The sequence below is a fragment of the Xylocopa sonorina genome, chromosome 2 (assembly GCF_050948175.1).
Source record: "Xylocopa sonorina isolate GNS202 chromosome 2, iyXylSono1_principal, whole genome shotgun sequence".
NCBI lineage: Eukaryota > Metazoa > Arthropoda > Insecta > Hymenoptera > Apidae > Xylocopa > Xylocopa sonorina.
Genome location: NC_135194.1, coordinates 13710436 through 13731805, shown reverse-complemented (window position 1 = coordinate 13731805; position 21370 = coordinate 13710436). Strand labels below are relative to the sequence as shown.

Sequence of the window (21370 nt, the reverse complement as noted above, 5' to 3'; positions counted from 1 at the left end):
ATCTGACAGAAGTGGCTGGGTCGTGGGGAAACTTTCTGCGGAACATGATCGGATAAAGAAAGGGTTGTTGACGTGATATTGACAGGTCGTACGTTTCGATGCTCGTGGCATAAGTTTTTTGCAGCATCGATTGAAAAGTTTAAATTGAGAGAGTCGAAAGATGTTTAATTTTTAATTTTCATCCCCTAAAGCAATCGTGTTTTATTCTATTTCAGTCCGACGTGACACATTGGAAAATTTATAACAACACATTAATGTTTTCTTCACAGAAAGTCAAAGGAACATTTCTTTTGTATATAAACTGGCAGCTACGTAGGTAGAAGCATAGCGGGAAATAACATTTTCATTAGTAACGCTTTTGTCTTTTGAAAGGAAAAACCTCCTGGCATCGAGAACGAGAATTCGAATTGCGTCATGGAATGGAAAATAAAAATGCAAGGCTGTTCGTATACTCTAAGTCAAAGGAGTTCTTTTTCACAACACGAGGCAATCTTTTTACGGAGCTTTCCGATCGGAAATACCAGCAGAGAAGCGGGACAAGTCAGCACTCCTTTAGTAAAAATTTATTCCACGACAGGTAATACATACGAATTGGACATTATCACGTAGCCACATAAAAGTATTACAAAAAAGTATATTACAAAGGAATTTTACACGCTACACTGTGGATGAATAATCGATGAACGCGAACAGAGTAGGGTTTACACTCTTTCGCCTTTCATGGGGACGGTAAGTGTCGATGATATCATGTAGAATGATATCGTTACACTCTTTGGCCCCGTGACAATTGTCTTTAAATTACTCGTACATTTGTTCAATGATTAATTCTTATTTATTTTTCAAATTCTAGTGCGATAATTAGTAAATCTGCCATGAATAACTATTTTCTCTTCTTTTTATTAAATTCAATTATGTCAAATGAATGTTTCCAGTTTGAGGAGAGGTTGAATAGGGCTTCTCGTTTCTTATTCTAGACTATAAACTGATCGTATTTCGCAAGATTCTTCTTACCTAAGAGTTTAAAGTACCATTTGCCTCGAGATCATTATTTGTTCACTAGTTACCTGTCTGTTTATGATGCTTTACGTTGTTTACGTTGAGGCTTCGGCAGTTTGTTCCCGCAGGAATTCGAAGTATCGATTGCACGATACGTCGTTATACTTTTTCGTTTCCATTGGCTTCTTGTAAAATTTATTTATATATAGGAACGTTAGTTTGTCCGTACAGACTGGGGTCATAGTAACTTCCGAGAAGAGCGCCTATACTTTCACCGCTGAAAATGGTCCGCGTTCGCCTTCAATTTTTCAATCTTAGCAGATCGGTTCTATTAATATTAGAGCCAGTCTTATTATATATAGATTTTTCAAAAAAAAAGTCTTATCGCTCGAACCCGTTTATGAGAGTGAATTGTACAAAAATATGCGTGTGTTCCCTCTTCTTACGCGTCATGAATGGTTTGCGTTCTTTTCTTCGGAAGTTTGACCCGGGGATATTTTACCATTTTATAATTCCACTTCGTAGATCTTTGTACACGGACGCTGTAATTACACCGTGACTCTGACTATAATTATCTAGGAATGGTGAGTCACGTATTGACGGTGCCTTCTTTTCACTGTTCGTGCTACCATCGATTAAATGCTTTGACTGTGTTTCAGTGACGTGGTCCTTGCGACTGATAGCCGAGTTCCTCGATCGATTGTTCCCAACCGTAAGATAATTAACGAACGAATGAAGTTTCTCGATATTACTAGAGTTACTTCGAAGGCTTGTACGGTAATCCGTGTTGTTCTTTACTTGAGACGGCAGCGACGGCGACGATTGCTCCTCCGTACAGGATAGCTTCGTTTGATTCAGGTAATTTCGAACAGCCTGATTTTTTATGGTCGGACGATACGAATTGTACAAAGATTCAGCGCTATTGTTATTCTTATTGTTGACACAGGTGGATCTAAGATAAGAAGAAGTTGCATTGTCTGGCGTTCTCGCAAAGTACCTGCTTTGAAGAGTATTGAAACTATCGTGGCCGTACGAAGTCTTCTGTCGGTCTTCTTCTCTCCAATTCACGTCCGACGATGGTCGACTTGTCCCACGTATCGGTTTGCAACCTCTTCGTAGCCTGTCTCGGGTACCGGGCGCCATTTGGCTTTGGCTCGATCTTCTTCCGGGTCCGCACTGGAATTAAGAATTGTTGCATAGAAAATGGGCTAGGTACGGTGAATATATTATGAAACGTTTACAGAAGAACATTCGAAACAAACGAAGTGTGGTGCGACAGTCTTTCGATCTAGTCTCTAATAGAAACGAAACAAAAGTACGTCGATTCTTTTTGTGCGAGAAGCATGAGTTTTGTGGGACGTATAAATGATTACAGTACCTAAATGAATCCCACGCGACACGTAGCCTGTAACGACAGAATCGTCCGTTTACTCTTTTTAACCAAGAGCGTGACGAATTATGTGGAACAAGGAAATTGCACGGAAAGTTAGGGTGATTATTTGGTTTCCCTTCTTACCACCATTGCCTGGTCCGATTGTATAGAACGTTGAGATTTTGATAGCTGTCGGTGCTGTTGGTTGAGGTACAGGCAACTTTTGGTTGTGCTCGGGGTTAAATTGTTCAGATTGCCGTTCATGAAATTGTATGTGTATTGGGTTGAGACGTTTTTAGCTGACGGGTTTTAAAAACATTCGTCAATACATCTTCGCGATATTAAAACGTTACTTTTATTAAACCTACAAAGCTTACTGTCACTAATTGGACGAAGATTCTTCGAACTTTGCATCTGCGGCTCCACAGATCGATTTATCGGTCTAGTTTTCGTAATTCTTTCACCACTATCAATTTGCGAATGACGTACCGTTTTTCTGTTCGGTAGTTGCACACGAACTGAGTAAGAAAATAGAATATACGTTTCTCAGCCAATTATCTTCAGTAATCATTCCGTTCTCGCGGGAATAAACTGCTATTAACATTACCCTCTGCACATGAAGGCTCGTACGTGTTGCTTCTACCTCTCTCCTTACGTAAATCTTGATACGAGTGTGTATGATTTTTACCAAGATTCGCGTCCCTTTGACCGATGACTGGGTTACTGTTACTACTAAGTGTTTCCTTCCTGATGTGCTCCGATAGTCGTCTGATTCTCGACTTTGACCTGTTTCGGGTCGATTAATACGCTAGTTTTAAATAGTAGCAACAATCGTTTATCACGTAAACGGGTAAACTTACATATTTTTATGCTTGCGATGCTTCTCGTCCATCATCGAATAGAGTTTGTTCCTATATTCTTCGACAGAAAGTTGTACATCATCTCTGAGCAATGGTATCACGCTAGAGCCCCTTTCCGGTTCGTTACTTCTTCTATGAAATCTGTAAAAAGCAATCGAAACATCGATAACGATCATTCTCAATTTTTCTATTGCTTAAAACTGAATGTAATTACAGGTCCACGTAGGGATGCTCCAAACACTCCACTGCTGTCAGTCTGTGATTCGGATTGAATACTATCAAGTTACTGATGAGATCCAACGCCTTTTGCGACACCTCTGGTAATAAATCTTTCAATGAACGCCTTGGTACGTTCGGAGTTTTCTCTAATAGATTGGTGCCATAGCCGGCGCTAACCGAAATTAGATCTGAAAAAGTCACGAAGAAAAGTCGATCATTTGCTATCTTTCAGCGCGACATTTTAGGATAGATATCATCGAAGGAAATTACCTTCTCTAGTAGGTGGCGGGAGAGTGGCCATTATTCTTTCTACTTGATTAATCGTCGACGAACCAGGAAACAACGGCTCTCCAAGGAGCATTTCACCGAGAATGCATCCCAGCGACCACATATCGATGCCCTTCGTGTACCTGAATAGTATCAGAGTGGTCAATAAATTGATGGTGACACGTCTGTTTGTGCAAAACAGGAGTATACCTTTTCGAAGCTACAAGTATCTCTGGCGCGCGATACCAGCGAGTTGCCACGTAGTCCGTAAGGGTGGGATCGCTGGCAGTCTCACCGTCACCCTCGCCTATCTGCGTGACCGATCGTGCTAATCCGAAATCAGCGATTTTGCAGTGGCATTGAGCATTCAACAGAACGTTCGACGGCTGAAACGGACGTATACGTGGCAAGTAATTCCAGCGGGCAGAGCCAACAATCGCGCGTGCAGACCACCTCTCACCTTCAGATCCCTGTGTATCACGTTGCCGGAATGAATGTATTTGATCGCCTTAAACAGCTGATACATGATGAACACTTTGTGGATGTCCTTCAGGATGTTGCCCTTCTTAATCACGTTGTGGAGATCGGTTTCTGGGGAAACGGGCCGAAACGTGTTTCAGGCCAAATGTCTGAGAATCGCCGCGGCACGTGACCTTCGTTCGAATTCTTCTTCGGACCGGGTAAAACTCACCCATGTACTCGAACACAAGATAAATGTCCCGGTCGTTGTTCGCCTTGTGTAGACCAATCAGTCGTATGATGTTCTCGTGGTTGGAGAACGACAGTAGGAACATTATCTCACGGAATGTGCGCTGCGCGTCCGTCTGGTTCCTGAAGGCGTCGAAGATCTTCTTTACCGCTACCGTTTCCTTATTTTTCTTGTCTATCCCCTTCCATACGATACCATAGGCCTGTCGAAGGGAGATGGTCGAGATGTTAGTCGAGTTAGTTGCTTCTTTTTTAAATTATTTAAAAATAAAGTACACTTCCATCACTCTTATGGAAACGAATACAGGGTTGAGTTAGGGGTAGGCATGGTTAGACATGATAGACATTCGTCGCTGCAATTATGCTTGTTAATTGTGTGGATATTGATTCCTTCCGGTTATACATACTTTTCCGTGATAGGCGTACCACGACGACTGTTATTGATAATTTTATGTATATATAATATTTTCTTTCCAGGATGTTCTTTATGCTACATATTTCTTTTTTGTTAGCAAAACCAGCAACATTTTTAGTCGTTAGTTCTTACGCAGTTTTTTATACGACCAGAAAAGATTAAAAAATCAATGTCGTACAAAAAAAATTATACAAATCTTCGATGTACTGTATTTAACAAATGCACGAAGAGCAAGAGACACGAGTTGCAAAAGGAAGAAATGTAAAAAAGAAAAGAAGTTACCCCTTTGCCGAGACGTCGAACGATGTCATAATGTTTGCTGACGTGTGTGTCGATCTCTAGAACCTTTTCATTGGTATTCTTTGACATCGTGACAAAACGTGGAATACGCAGGAACTTCACGAACCAATACAGCGACCCGGAGGACTAAGGACGTACAAAAATTTTCAGACGAAAACGGCGTTCGCGGACCGTAATGCATTCACATCTTTACACATCAGGAAGGAAGTTCCACTTGAACAGTTTTTTCATTAAGCCTTTGACACATAAATGTGGCTATGTTTATAGAATTCATGCCAGTTACTATGACGACAACGGTTGATGGCTACTAATGGTTACCAACGATATTGCATGACTACTTGATCAACGTGTATACAGGGTGATTCACTATTTGTGTGATAAATTTCACAGCTGATACTGCACTTGAAAAACAACAAAAAATTGCATATAAACCTAGGTCCGATATGCAAAAAGATGTGACAGCCACATCTGTTGCCCTCCTGACTTTGTTTCAGCTTCTTTTTCCTTCGCTCTGCTGCTCTCTCTCTCTCTCAACTTAATTACAGAATATTAGAGTACTGTCAATTAAATAAAGAAATTCTTTAAATTTCATTGAATAGAAAGAGTCAGATAGATTATATCTCCCGCTTTAGAGATAAGCAAGAGAAAGATATATAAGAAAGCTATAAGAAAGAGTGAGATAAATGATACCAAGCCTACTCTCGAACCCGTGGCGCCATCTTTGTGAAAAGTGCTCAAACTGGTCGCACAGCATTATCGACAGCGAAGTAAACTAGTGAAAACTACTAGCGCTATCTGTTAGAGGGGCACTGAAATTGCTCGGGCATTAGTTTTAGTACTGTCCGCAGGGATGGCGCCAACGGTTCGAGAGTAGGATCGGTATCATCTATCTCACTCTTTTCTATAGTTTTTCATAAATCTTTCTCTCTCTTACCTCTAAAGCGGGAGATATAATTTACTTGACTCCTCCCATTGAATGAAAATTAAGGAATTTTTTATTTAATTGGCAGTACGTGTAGATAATAAGTGTATAAAGGGGAGCAGTCAAGTATAAGAACGTATATTTTGTCTTCAAGTCTCGTACAAACTGTGGCCAACGTTATGAATCTCGTTCGACATTTACACGTGTAACAACCGCTTTCGCTAAATAGTGAAAAATTGCATATTAGGTATGCTTCAATTAACAAAATTTTTCTACAGTACCTAGGTTTGGTTACAGATAAAAATGCGTAAATTCAAAAATAAAATATAGCTTTCTCGAGCATTACATAACTTGAAATACGTACTGGTCCCGGAGATAGTTATAAGTATTCTATCACATAATGCATGTAATAAAATGTGTCCGTTACGAAATCTAAGACAAAAGCGTGCTATCAATGTAACAATCTACTCTAATGTAATAGTTGCGTTTGAACGAACGATACTTCGGCGAAACGGAGTAAAGTCGTTCGTCTAAATGCCGATAGAGGAATTTCGTGACACTGCATTAAAAATAAATTCTTTTTTTTTCTTAACAACAGTAATAAACTCTCGCGAGGTACTTTGTTTCGTAAAACCAAAGTTTCTCGGGAGACAGATTATGTGTTTAGGAGATAGTATGCACACAAAATCTTAGTATCCCGAAAAAACTTTGAAGTACACACTCATATACATATTTTCTTTTCCTTTTTTTTCTCTTAATTCAATGGATAAGAGTGTAGGCTAAGATTTTCTTGCTGATAGCCTCCAACTGATATACAATACTTGTATCATTCACTTCCTTGGCTGTTGAATGATAATAGGACGCGAAGAATGAACACGTGAATCATGAGTTGGTATAGGTTTTTCATGGAAGATCTGCACGGCTTCTGGAGGAAAATCTGCATTTCCTTTTGCAGGGAATCCACTGATCATTAAAGTCTTGGGTGGGCTGTAACAGAATATAGACGAATTTATAAATATTCTATTAAAAAACATTATTTTTTCGTATCATCCCTATACTTCCAATATTGTGATAATTTTCGAATACGCCCATATTTTATTTCAGTGTATTGCGTAATACATATTGCGACATTTACTGCAAGTATGGCAGATACTGAGAATTTACGTATATGTACAATTATCGACTACACACAGCTGTCTGGACATCACTTCCTTATCGCAACGGTTTATTTACCAAAAAACGGAGATTTTTCTTTTTAGGTACAATTATGTACGATGATTTTCATTTATTCATTTCGATGGAATGTGAAATTATTCTCATTATAAATGGAAAGATGCGTCTATATGTTTATACTTACCTACTCGAAGGTTTACTTTCGTCCGCATCCTTAACTGGCTTCAATTCACGTTCCTCTTTTGGTGTTTTATGCTGAGTGATCCTCATTCCACCTGCTTTAACTGAAATAAAATTGTAAAACGTAAAATTTGATCGAAAAACAGTCGGAATTCTCGGATGGCCTTGAAATATCCGGACAGGTGCACACGTCATCGAGTGAGTTGTGTAAACATGTTAACCTTTTCAGTTTTTCAGGGAAATTGCGTTCATTTTAGTTACCTGCAGGTGGATGCCCACCCTTGAGTTTAGATTCTTCTGGGCTTGACATTTGTGCGTTAATTAGTAGGCCAAGATGTAATTAAAACACCCGTCTTGCTTTACGGAATAACACGTCTGATTATTGCACTACGGCGCCAACCACACTGACCCGATGGCGGTTGGCGCTGTAACAGATAGGTGATAGCGGTGGGGAGATCCATTTCGGACATATTTCTTTTTTGCTTTGTCTATTTTAGGAGTTTTTCCTTGGTTTCACGTAAAATCTAGTGTTGGATGTAAAATTTATTTATAATAACATAATAACGTTTATTAACGCCAAGAAAATTATAAGAGGATAATCTTATTTAGAAATGAATTTTATTAAAGAAAACACATAATAGGATATAGTAACTCATAAATGCTACTAGTTAAGTCCTTTCTCTTTCTGATCTTGATACATGTAGTGAAGGTCTTTACAATCTTCATCGGAAATATGTACCCAGCCTGTTGACTTCATATGATACACTAAAAAAGATTCATTTTTTATAATATATGATGTAACATTTTTTACCATCATTACATACCTCTTACGATACCACCAGAATAAGCATCTCTATGAGTGGCATGGTAAATCGACCTTCGACCAAGTTCATAAGCCTCTTCATCACTTAAGTCCCAGCGGTAGCCAGAATCTAGTGCACCAAATGCATAGATTGATCCTGATCCTACGCTGAAAACCTTTCCTGGTGTACGAGCACCTTCAGAATCAACATAATACAAGCTAGGTCCTCTTTTGTCCCATCCAGCAAGCATCATGCCTATTGATCAATAATTGTTGACTTATACCAAAAAGAAGCTACGCAAAGCAGCACTACTTTTGAAAAATATAAATCTACCTATACTTAATCCCATTCCTTTATAATTATATATCATATTTGACAAAAGTTTGCTAGCAGCAGCAATGGAAATACGTTCTCTATTTCTTAATTCGTATGTGCGGCATTGTTTTGCCAGTACACGGTCCCAATAAACACAATCCGCTGCACCGCCAGCCAAAGTTCCAAGAAGATAGTCATTGATTTCGACAATTTTCTTCATGGTGGACGAACCTATAAAAAACCATCATAAATATTCTCTAAACGTTACAATATTTTATATGCATGTTTCAAAATTACCAATGAATTGACCGCCAGTTGCTCGTGAATCAACAGCGAGAACAATTCCACCTTGGAACTGAAAACCCAACGTAGTGGTTCCATGATCGAATTTGATTTTAAGATGTTTCCCTGTTTCATCAGTTCCATCTGCAAGGTGGGCCAATTTTTCTGCTGGCTACGTGCATATCATAAAGTTATTTAAAAAGGGAATCAAATCACATGATGTAGCAAGTTTAAATGCAGAGTGGTTATGAAGAAGACTTGACGAAAATTTTCATTTACTTACGTTTATATATGGTGGTACCGCTAATTGTGCACTGTTCATGAAATTTCTACTATATGCCTCAATTTCTCGCGAATAACTATCATTCTCGCGAGAAGTATTAAAGTCAACAAACGATTTTAAACCACAAACTTCAGCAAGCGCCATTTTTACAACACTGGTATTGAATGCTTGTCATCTTGTTAATTCACACTTCGGGTGACAGAGGGCGTATTTGCTGCTTGTGCCATAGTCCAGGTATAACATAGATTTATCGTTTTATGATTATCATCTGAAATATCAATTATATAAAAAATTTGTTAGAATTAATGCAGGAAGATTATTAATTAACCTTAACCTAAATGATAACGTATTAAAAAATTTATAACTACTGTTCTGTGTCGAATTAGTAACACTGGGAGTGACACTAAAGATGGTACATAATCTTACGTTGAGTGGCTGATGTATGCTGTGATTCGTTTGTGGCTGCAAGAGAGAGAAGCAGGTAGAGCGAGAGAGAAAGAGAGTTTCATACCAAAATAAATGTTTTTTAATGAAAAACATTTTGTATAGTGTGTGCACACATTTAGGAAGAGAGTAAAGTAATACTAATTTGATCTCAATTACGAAAAATACGTAAGTAAAGATTATTCTCGACACATACTGCAAAGAGTAGATTGTAGGTTATAATTTATACTATCAAAGATAACTAGTTTAATGCACTTACAATGTATATAAAAGTACACAGGCATATCAGTGAATAAAATATTTGCCAAGGAAGATCTGACAATTAAAAGAAAATTTACATTTGCATCGTTGTATTATTTAATAGTGGAATAGTATGTATAAAAAGAATATGTATTATAGATTATTTGTAACTAATTTTTAAGCGTTTCTAATACTTTTAAAGTACTAGTTTTTAAAACATTTTTATTTATCGATTACTGTTGATACAGTAGTTTGTACATTATGCTGTTACGTTTCAGATAGTTTTGGACGATGGCGCTGGTAGTATGTAAATGCACGCGGCGGCGGATCATCAGTTTCAAAGTGTCTTTCCCGAAGGAAGTTATTAAATGAATCTCAGAGAACTAGGTGAGTCGAAATTGCTCTATTCTCTAAAACCAGAATATTCTGTTGACAAATACGTATCAAGACATCAATGTAGAATATTATACTCCATACATAATTATACTGGTATCCGTACATCTGTAAAACACGGCCACTGTTTCATCGTCCTCTGAGTCTACTCTACAAGCGTTATATTTACTTTTCTCGTATTTCTTTCATGTTCGTATGAAGATTTCTGTATAGCATAGGATTGATTTATTACCGTGAAACAATTTATCCGTATCAACAACGATAACGGGTTTCCCGAAAGAAAAAAGAAAAGAAGAAAAAAAGAAGAGGAAAAAGAAACCTTCCAACTTTTCGTTCGCGTAGAACGCGGCCCGCGCGGTGGCGAGTTGACATATCGCTCCACGTGGAGGCGTGCTCCACGGTCCATGTATCGCGTGATTTACAACGTTAAGATAATCAAAAGCGAGGGCACGTCACATTTCGATATAGCGGAGGACAAAATATGTTGGCGTTTCGGGTAAAGCTCCGAGGCGGTTGTAGTATCGCGTTTATTATTTTGCTCGTGGGGTCAGAGATAATGACGTAGCCGCGACGAGGACGGGGTCACGTGCAAAGGGGTAAGGCACTTTACCGTGGCCGGCCATTGGTTCGTCCAATGATCGCACCACCCATACAGACGACGCGTGACGTTCGTTATCCCTAAATACGACAATATATAATTGCATATATTCTTTGTGATTCTCTCTGTTAACGCGGCCGATGTTTGCCTGCCACGGAACACCGATAACGATAACATTCTTCCACTCTTCTCTAGCCCCGTTATCGTCCCGCGTTTGGTCCCTTTGATGCATCGAAGAGTAACGCGTATGGGTTCTCCCCTACAGGTTACGCTCGATCCTCTGTCCCGTGTTTCTTATTTCTATCTATCAATGGTATTCGTAAAGAAATCTCTCGACCGTCATGTTAAATGCGAACATCCCTCGCGCTGTTCTTCTTTCGACCAATTTCTTTTTGCCAGGTACGACGTCATAGTAAGTTAGAAAGGAACAACGGTATTTTCGATGACGTATGATATCGATCTTGCATTATACGCGAGAGACAGCATCGAATTCCGATCAGATATTCCTTTCTGCATAACATGTATAATTCAGATCGATCATCCTATTTTCTTATAGGATGATAGCCCTGCATACTCTAATTGATTACGATTATCGCGTGAAAACTTTCCGGCAACGGTCAGAACCGTGCATTCTCCGCGAGTTTTTTCCCCGCGTAACGTTTCGCGCGTGCCGAAGCGATTCAAACCAGTTACACGCCGGACATCGCGGTCAATGTCGCGCGATACGTCGAGGTCCGACAAATTTTGTCGAAGAAAAACCCACCGTTTTTCCCTGTAGAATCGGTTCGATGGAACGTAAGGTCAAGCACCTCCTCGGATACCGTGGAATTCCCGAAGACGACGACGATTCGGTTTACCGGATTAGAGCCCTCGATAACGCGCGAGCGCGTTTGACGCTCGAACAGAAGCCGGTCGTTTTATCGGGTTTCGAGGGTCGCGGAGGTCGATGGTGCGACCGAAGATTCGATAAGTTAAAACCATTCCCGCCACGAGTCCTTCCGTCATTTTCACTCGACGTTTTTCACCGCCACGCGGCATCTTCTGCGATCCGGCGATATCACGGTCCGATTCGATCGATCTCAAAGTTCATGTTGCGACTTTGTCCATGCTCCGCTTTGCCGGGGAGGAAAGACAAAAATAATGGTGCGCGTCGATCGTACGTAAAGGGACGACGATCTAACCGTGACGGAAGCAGGCCGATCGTATCATTGCAAATAAACAAAATAGACCATCTTGTTGATTCATTCGCGCATACTTCCAGCCGAACAAAACATGTTTTCTCTCGTCGATACGAATTATTACTGCGTATGTATGTTTGCTCCCCTATTTTCTCTCGCACGTGTTTCTCTTATTCGCGAAGACCAATGCAGGAACAAAACGAATTCACTGATTTCAGCGATTTCAGTCGAGATCGAGAGGACACGGTTACTTGGATAGTCATGATCGATACCATGGGCGATCGTGGAGGAAGCAGCTTCGATATTCGTATCAAGCTCGATTTCCTTCTGAACCGGCTTATAGTGTCTCGATAAACGTTCCACTGTCGCATAATAATCGTTGACTCGTGACCGCGTGGTGATTCACAGTGATCAGCGGTCGAAAAGATGCTGGCCGGTCGATGTCATTGTCGGGGTTCAACGTTCAATCCGCGCAAGGACGCGAGTTTTGGCTTCTGGGGCACGCGCGCGCGGAAAAGTCGGAGCGTTATCGCGGAACGTTTGAACCGGGACACGAAAAAATCGATAGGTCCTTGGCACCTACACGTGCTGTCGCGCCACGCTCTTACCATTTCCTTTGTAGCCGTCGATTCGTCGCGGCCGTTCTCGCGGAACGTCTAAAATTACCCGCTGCTATCATCGCGACCGGCTAATCTCACCGAAACGCGGAGCTATCTGAGGTTAACTTTCAAAAAAGCTCCGATTGTTTCCAACGACTGCTTCGATCTCGCCTTCGTTGTTCCTTTCGTTATCCGAGACGGTTTTATTACATAATTATTCACTTTCGGCAGTATCAACGATCGACGAGCTATTCAAAAGGGAAGATATTCTCGTCTCACCGATTCGGTGGCTCTTTTTTTTGGCAAACAACCCGAGGAGTTCTACTTCTGTACCCGATGCAATCTATGAAAATCGATATCAATTCCGAAAGCATCGTCGACGATAGTCGTGGCCCATCCGACGTAATTAAATCGGTTGCATTGGCAATCGATTACGGTGGAGTAGAATGATAATTATCGGCACGGTAACCGGGACCAGGATGACACGTTCGAGGGTAGACCGGATTCGCGTGGACTTGGCGCGTCATCCGCTTGGTCGGTGTCGTGCACGAGAAACGCGACGATCGCCGTTGAACGGTGTGCACGCTTATTCCGCTCGAGTGACGATTCGACTCAGTAATGATCCGCGCGGCTGGAATTACGCAACGGGGGTAGAACACGCCGCGATCGTTGAGTAAGAGACGAGGTGAAGGTGAGCAGTTAACGGCGAGAGTGTAAGTAGCGCCCGCCGCGAAGCAAACTGCAGCTGATCGGTGCAGCTACCGTGGGTGGAACGAACAGGAGGGAACAGGACCAACGACCGCGGTTGCGTCGCCGTTACTTCGCTCGGTTTTCTGTTTTATGGGAAAAGGGGGAGGGAAAACGAAGGGGAGGACGAAGAAGATGAAGAGGAGACGCGCGCGAAATCACGCGCGAAGGCGTGCGCTGTCGTCTATGCACGCGGTCCGACGATGTTCGAACGTTTCTTTTCCATCAGTGGGAAGCAACGTTTAGATAATTGAACCATTCCGCGGAACGATGCTCGGCTAATCTGGGTCACAGGATGTTGATCTGCGTATATACATAGTATCTTTGGTAGCAATTATATAAACTGTCTTCTTTGAATTCAGATTTCTTCTGGTGCTCGTCAGATGATTAAATACTGAAGGAGGAGATGAATTTTTTTTTGAACCGCGAGTAACAGAACGCGATATACGCGCGTCTCAACATGTATATATACATATGTCTGCGAGTGGGAGGCTGATGCAATACCGATTCAAAGTTGTATTCCTCGATGTTTGTCTTTTCCTGAGTAGCCTGGCGATGTTTTACCAGAACCCAAGATACAAAAACGCCAACGCAGTCAAGAATTAGGAACGGTCCGACTGCGAGTTACAGAATCATCCCTATTGATGATACCGATACTTGAAGGGTTCGGAATGTACGAGCGAAACGGAGGACTTCGCTGACGGAGGAAAACGCCACCGATCCGTCGATGCAGGAAAAAGGTATAAATCTACAGACGAGAGAGAAAGAAAAACCCGGTTTCGCAAATGCCGTTCGTTCCGGCGAGCATTGGTCTCGCGTGTCTCGATTCGCGAACGGAACGACGATCGTTAGACACCTCGATTCGTCGATGGCAGCTACATCAGGGAATACCTGGAGGTCTGTGTCGAAATCTCGTTTACTGCTGACTCGTCACACCGGACTCGTATACAAGCGTTGCCCACTCGTCGGAACGTGTAGGCACGAGTGGGCCTGATAAAAGTAGGTGTGCGAGTATGCACGTAGGGGGTTTTACGAGGAAACGACGAGAACCGTAACCTACTTTTCCAGCGGGAGAGCCGGACAGCGGGTAAAAATCGAGGGCGGGAGGAGGGCTGTTTCTTGGAATTCGTGCAGTCATCAGGTATCGAAAAGTGTTTCACGGCTCTTTCAAGTCTTCCATTATCCGACCCCCTCACCGCCCCCGCCATACGTAATTACCTTCATTTTGTCGTATCAGCGATTTAACGGTCCGCTCCGAGCTTCGAAGCTCGCGATTATCAATGAGTGACGCTTGGTCGCGTTCCATTCCAAATGTTCCAACGTTCGCTACTCCTTTCCCTTCTTTTACTCGCTAACCCTTGTCCCTAAACCTCGATATACTCGACCGTCCGCGTCTGGAAGCTGGTAGGAGTAACATCGAGCGGAGGATTAAATTTATTACTTCAGCTGGTCTCTATCAGCCGGTCGGGAAAAGGGTTATCAGAGTTGTAGGACTGTCGGGGCTACTTCTCGTTCATAGTCCACCGTGCATCGTCGCACCTTCGAAAATAAAGCTTCCTCGGCGTCGTTGGGTTAAGATCGTGGCAGCGAGTAATCGTACGTCGAGATTTCATCATCGAGCATCGCGAAGAGACCCAGCACGCGTAATTGACGTTGTTCTGCGATAACTGGTGAAATAACTCTTGGCGGCGCAACAAGGATCAGCGATCGATAGAGTGCACGCGAGCGGAGGGCAAAATGCGGAGAAGAAAAAAGGAGAGAGAGTGCGTAGAGAGAAAAGAGGAACGTTCAGAATGGAAAACACAATAACAACGATCCGGAGACCCCCTGCGAGCGGCACGATTGCGTCAGTAGCTCAGCAATGACGCGACCAGTGCCACTCGGGGTTATCGCGCGTTTCTCTTCTTTTTAACCTCGCTCGTGGTTCTTCCTCGCCGCCTCGCGGCCTTTTCGTCGACGTTCTCTGTCGTACGTCCCTCTTGTGGTTTCTCGACGATAACGCAGCCAGTACGATATCTTCCTCCTCGTTTCGCGCACGAGATCTTTCCTTCGCGAATCGACAGGGACGATTTTTGCCCGACCTTCACCTTTGCACTCGGTTTTGAAGATTTTTCCATGGCCCTACCCTGTCCGCCGCGCGATAACCTTGGGCTGGTGGATTTTTCTAATCGGTGTCGCGCTCGGACGCTCGACTGGTATCGCGCGGAGACGACTCAAAATGGACGCAGGTACCAGCGCCTCGCGATTCGATCGATTTTCGCGGCAGAACGCAGCGAGAAAGGTACGAATCGTTTTACGAAAAGGTCGAGTAAGCGATGAACTATTAAATAACGAGACGGTGGAAGAATTTCCCTTTATAGGTGGATGCTGGCGCCTAGCGTCCTGCGATCATCCGATGCGCATCGATTCGAAAGGAAACAGCGATACCGAACACACGAGCCGCTCGCGACTTCCCTTTTGTACAAGCGAACCGATCGTTGCCAGTGCGAAAGAATATAATTAGCAGATTTAATCTCCTATATGCTAGCTCACCCTCTGACCTCCGGAATAATTCCACTGATCGGAGCGTGTACGCTGTTACGCGCGAGCTTAACATTCGGCATATTCCATAGTCGCGAGCGTCGACAGGCTAGCACCGGGGAATCCGACGCGGTCCACGTCTCCTAGAGGAAGGAGCGTGTTCTTCGCGTACCGAACGCGGATAGCGATGACGTGCGCGCGAGGAAAGGACGTCAGGCAGCGTTCGCCCAGCGAATTTCACGCATCTAAATCATTAGACGTCCAAGGAGGACTATTATTAGTTTAAGGACGCGCGGATTCGAGACGAGTCATTACAGAGCTTTTACCTGTCTGGACGATTACGTTCGTCCGTGACTCGTCGTGTCCAATCATAACATGCGACTGTTCACACGTACCTTACGCCACTCGCTCTGCCAAGTTACCTACAATTCCTAGAATTAGAGATCGACGAATTTATCGATCCTCCCCGACGGATAGAAATCTTCCCGTGATCCGACCTAAGACGAGACGCGGTCCAGCGAGGAGCTCGCGTTTACCTCTCGTCCCTCGCCGTGGTGTCCGCCGCGTTTCGACGTCCCGGTTCTTTTATTATCAGCATCTCGGGGTAGCGAGCGATGAAACGGATGCACCAGGAACACGTCGGTCACTCGGTCACCCGTGGTGCACGCGGCTGTGTACGCTAATATTAGCGTGGCAACATGGTAACCGCGCATCGAGCTTTATTCCTGGCTGAGCAGCCAGCTGCTTGGCTAGCCAGAGTCAAGGTCACGGCATTACTAGATACTTGTCGTCAGAGGCAGAATCGCGGGTACCACGCGTGGACCACGTATAGCATCCGTCGGTTCCGTCGAGACCTTATCCACCGTCGAGAACCGGAAGGACGCGCAGAGCCGGCTCGAATCCTGCTGACTCGTTCTCCTCGACTCGCAGGAGCGTGCTCTCGCTCGATTTTCCCTCTCAGCGATCCGTTCCTCGTAAGCCATCACATGGGAACAGATAAAAATAAGCCAAGACGAAATTACTGTCCGGTCTTGTGACCAGCTGTTATCGTCTGGTGAGTTTATATTGAGTGCGCGTCTACGTGGTAGCTTCGTCGCGCACGTTCGTTGCCATTTTTGTGCATCATTTTTCGAGACGAACGAGATGGTTCCACGGTGACTGGTACTCGTAATTTGGCGATTTAGATAGCTACGCGACCTGTTACAATCTAAGACCGCGCATCTGCTCTGCTCAGCTCTACTTCCACATGCCCCTATTCTACTTATTCTTATTCCACTCGTCCTCGTTCTACTTTCAACAAACTTTCCGTGAAACCACTAAAGGCGAACCGAAGGGAACTCGAAACAGGAAGCGGAGTAACTGGAGAACGGAGACACGAGTCGGGCTCGATGGTCCGTTAGCCGAGGTGCGATGGGGTGCCGTCGACGACGCGAGCCTCATCGACCTTGGCCTTCGTTTTCGAACGAGTTGCAGAACGTGGTGGTGCGTCGCCTGGAGCGAATCGCAAGTGCGAGAACGTCTCGTTGCGCGAGAACCAGCCCACTTTGTACGCCGTCGTGGCTGTATGTGGAGCACGGTAAAAGTGGCAACGCGTTAAACGACCCGACCGATCTACGTTACGTGCCCCGTTATGGAGTACCCGGGGCCCCGCGATCGCTCTCTATATGCTTCATTTATCCTAAGCGCGGCTGGTAACCTAAGGCCAAGGTAGTGGGTACGTACTTTCACCGATTATGTCAATTCCTGGCAGCGACGCCGTTTTCTTCGTTGACATTACGAAATAACTGCGGCCTCATGACGGATCTCCTCGAGAGTTCCGCCGTCTCTCTCGGTCGCTCAGCTGGGTTCTAACGATAAGTTAATTTCGAGTCAAATTTCACAAGCCGACCAGACGCTTAATAATCGACTTCATTCAGAACTTCCAAACAATCTTTACTCGCGATGCTGTTCGGGACGTAGTCGATCTTAAATAGTGCATGTAATTTTTTTCTTTCTTTTTTTACAGTTTTTTTTTCTTTTTTTTTTGCACGGAGAAAGCTTTCGAGGTGGTAATGCTTTGAGCACATAGAACAGCGCAAACGGAAAAGTTTCTCTAGGACCCGTCTCTCCGTCGCTAAAATGTACGAACGCAAGCGTTCCCGAGGTAGCTCTATTTACTTGGTGCAATCGAGTGCGAACGATTTCTTAATTCCGCGAGTCGACGATGGAACAGGGTTCAGCTCGAACGGAACCGTTGCCTAATCTTAAAATCATCGTCTGAGGTCGTAACGAGTAATTTGTCTTCTTTCTTTCTCTTTTTTCTTTCCCTCCCGCGGACCGAAGCAGATTACGCGGCGAGGTTTTTCAATGATAATTCGAGTGTCGCGCGCCACCGCAGTAATTGGTTCTTATCTGCGACACGGCGAAACGAAGATTCGAAATTGCCACTTTAGAAACTAATTGAAGCTCCGCTTCGTTAAAACGTTGCTCGTGTTGAAATTGAGGGGGCAAGGAAAAAAAACAGAGGTAAAGAGGAAGAGCAAGAAGAACGTCCACTCTAGAACGTTTAATTTCCTTTAATTTACGCCGCATCGAGTGTTTCCTTTACGCATATAAAACTGTTAGTTAACGAAGCGCAACGATCTTCTAATAGAAACTATGTTTCATAGCGACATTTTCGGAATCGTCGCGAACGATTGCTTTAGGAGCCGGTTAATCTTCTTAATTATCTTTTAATGATACGGCGTGCGAGGCAATTTACGTATCAGGTTAAACGTTTGTTGGAAACCCGGCGTCCTCCTGTAATTCACTTTAATTACAATGTTTCCTAGCCGTTACGCGCGGAATTTTCTTTCCTGTTTCCACCGGCGTTAAAATTGGTTCTTCAGTGTACACGATCTCTAGAGGAATTTTATTAAAAGGTGAAACAGAAACGTGCGTCGTATTAAAATGCCGCCGTTTAAACGAGCGGCGCGTAAAAATGTGAAAATCTTGTCAATTCGCGCGATGTGAAAAGGGGGGAAAAGGAAGAGTTCCAAGCTCGGTTATCGGCGTAATCGAAACGGCCATAAAAATATAGGCTAAGTGCTCGCGCTCACGAGCGGATACATAAGTATACACGTAGCTATGAAGGAACGAGAGTGAATGAGCGTAAGCGAAGCGCTCCTTTGGCCTCGTAATGAAAGTGAAATCGAGGGCGCCGGAGTGCTTGCTCGGCTCTTCGCTTCGCCGCGGCGTGTATGCCCCACCATACCGGTACCAACGGAACGAGAGTTACTTTGGATAGCTAATACATAGTCGATACACGGGGCCAACACGTTGCGCTCGTTAAAGGAACAAAGAGAATCTCGCGAGCAGCTGAATTTTTCCACGATGCTCGGCCCCTATACGCGTAACCGAGCGATTTCCCATCGCGAAACAAAATGCTACCAACGCACCACTGACCGTCGACGCATACGCCGCGACATTCCGGTCGAGCGGTCGAAAGAACCTCGAAAACAAGTATTTTTTTGGAAATACGACGCGAGAGAAAACAATTCGCGGCTGATAAAACACTCGGGACCCGTTGTGAATTGTCGATCGAAAACAAGTCGAGAGAGTTCGAGTGGAAGGAACGGTTTTACCAACGAAAACCTGTCGATTTCAAAGGATTCAAGTATTCGTGATTTACGAGCGATCCGGCTGCGATGAAAAAGGAAGAGAGGGAGAGAGAGAACGAGAGAGAGAGAGAGAGACAAAAAACAGGATGCCGGAGGAGGGGAGAAAAAAATTCGAGAAGGGCTAAATCGTGGCGAGGAAGAGCGGAGGGTATACAAGGTGTTGGCTATAGTGTTGGCGCAAACTTTCACTTTTTTCGTCTCTTCACCCCTCCCTTGGTATGCTTCGTAAAAAGCGCCATGGCGGTACCATGCCGCGATTGGTCGATTTTCGTTGGATCTCCTCGTTCATTGGGCTTCCCTTCCACGAGCGATTCCCTTTCTCTCTCTCTCTCTCTCTCCGCATCGCCTCCATCACCGCTCGACTCTGTCTCTCTCTCTCTATATATCACGATTTTCCTCTCCCTCGTCGATCCTCTTCCTTCCCTTTCACTCTCCGAGAGTCCTCTCTCTTTCTCTGCTTCTCTCGAGCACCATCGTCCTGCCCCCTCGCCGCTTCTTCTCTTCTATTCCGACGATATCACACCGATCCCCCTCCAGCAACCCTCGACACTTCTGGGCACGGCAGGAGTCCTTATGTAACTGACACCATTCCGCTAGAGTAACCGGGACAAAATACTTCTGATATGGCCCGGTGTAGCCAGAAAAACGCGACGGAAATGCAGGAAAACCGAGTCGCGAAAACGCGCGGTACCTTCGGATAACCCCTTGACCGTCTAATTAATCGCAGCAGTTGCGTTCGAGGGGAAAAGGAATCCGGTCGCTCGAATATTTAAATAGACGAGTCCGCACGCTATCACGCGTTGTCACGCGAAAGTGGCAATTTTTTAATGGACACTGCACTGTGAACCGTCGACTTTTATCGTCGAGATCATTTTTTGCGCGCGTTTTAAGGGTGTAGCGAAGCAAGACACGCAGGAGGAGCAAGTTAGGCAAATTGTCGCAACTAGACAGAGATACGGATCGGTTCGTCCCGCGAATCTGGAGCGGATTCGACGGTCGTCCGTTCTATTGTAGTCGCCCGCAAGAATTCCGCTTTTGCAATCTTCCCAGGCTCGATTGTAGTTGCGCGCCAATCGACGCTTCGGAAGGGACGCCCGACAAAAGTTCGCGAAACAATAAGCGACGTTGCAAATCCGCCGGGGATGCCTTGCGAAATTGCTCCAGATATTTCTATAATCATATTCCATCGGAACACCGACGTGAGACGTTATTCGTTTCCCTCGATTATGATAATAATTATCGTTGGAGATCGTTCGATCGGAGATGCGAATGAATCTCGTCCCGAAAGACGGAACTGGTCCCACACCAGCTGTTCCTCGTTGCCTAGCGAATTGCCTCGATTCGAAAAATTATTCATTTTTACGAATCCTCGCATACTTTGCTCCCTGATAATCTAAATAATACATGCGGGACCCTGTCTTTGGCGTACTGTGTCCAACTTTTATGCTTCACGCTCTCCGCGATAGCGCCGACCTGTTACCTCGATCAATTTTTCCGATGAAATTCCCGACGCGTTCCTGCGCATTTCGAAACGATCGATTAAATCTTCGTTATCGGGCATTATCGTCGGAGCGATTTTAATGCACGTTCGGCTCCCATTATCAATCGTTTTCTGCGCCGTTTAAAAATACGCAGACACGCAGCTACTCGAACCGATTGGTCCCGTCAGCGATCCCCATCGGTCTTATTGTGCTCGATAATGCGCGATGAATATTTACACGGAAAAGGTTAATCGTATTGGTATTAATTGCGCGGTGGTTGCAAATCTCGATCGTTTCGTATGAATTAAACCAGCATCGGTTTTCGCTATCGCGGCTGCTGATATACGTTCTATAATTAGACGGTTTTCCCTGGCGGGACGCGCGTACTCTTTTCGAGTCACTGAACGAACCGCACGCGTCTCAATTATCGTCACCGA

The 21370-nt window shown here is 44.1% G+C and overlaps 3 protein-coding genes across 5 annotated transcripts; all 3 read right to left on the bottom strand.

The window, feature by feature from the left end:
* Positions 1–1369: 1369 nt before the first annotated feature.
* Positions 1370–5422, bottom strand: LOC143433117 (extracellular signal-regulated kinase 2). Of its 3 annotated transcripts, none has more exons than XM_076910260.1 (12): positions 5120–5422; positions 4406–4625; positions 4175–4305; positions 3925–4100; positions 3718–3857; positions 3443–3635; positions 3229–3369; positions 2976–3154; positions 2746–2886; positions 2513–2667; positions 1994–2172; positions 1713–1869 (listed from the first exon to the last, which is right to left on the bottom strand). In XM_076910260.1, the coding sequence occupies exons 1-12, from the start codon at positions 5204–5206 to the stop codon at positions 1851–1853; spliced, it is 1761 nt and encodes a 586-aa protein (XP_076766375.1). In that variant the 5' UTR covers positions 5207–5422; the 3' UTR covers positions 1713–1850. The 3 variants fall into 3 exon arrangements, with proteins under 3 accessions (XP_076766373.1, XP_076766375.1, XP_076766376.1); XM_076910261.1 differs by lacking the exon at positions 1713–1869 and adding an exon at positions 2375–2401 and having other exon boundaries at positions 2041–2172; XM_076910258.1 differs by having other exon boundaries at positions 1370–2172; positions 5120–5418.
* A 761-nt stretch (positions 5423–6183) lies between these two features.
* On the bottom strand, positions 6184–7841 carry LOC143432765 (death-associated protein 1). The gene is made up of 3 exons (XM_076909653.1): positions 7674–7841; positions 7417–7516; positions 6184–7046 (listed from the first exon to the last, which is right to left on the bottom strand). Exons 1-3 carry the CDS (start codon positions 7720–7722, stop codon positions 6890–6892), a joined length of 306 nt encoding a protein of 101 aa, XP_076765768.1. The 5' UTR covers positions 7723–7841; the 3' UTR covers positions 6184–6889.
* A 172-nt stretch (positions 7842–8013) lies between these two features.
* On the bottom strand, positions 8014–9283 carry Prosbeta5 (Proteasome beta5 subunit). Its single transcript, XM_076909652.1, has 5 exons — positions 9096–9283; positions 8828–8984; positions 8549–8761; positions 8237–8470; positions 8014–8177 (listed from the first exon to the last, which is right to left on the bottom strand). The coding sequence occupies exons 1-5, from the start codon at positions 9237–9239 to the stop codon at positions 8077–8079; spliced, it is 849 nt and encodes a 282-aa protein (XP_076765767.1). The 5' UTR covers positions 9240–9283; the 3' UTR covers positions 8014–8076.
* Between the last annotated feature and the right edge of the window lie 12087 nt (positions 9284–21370).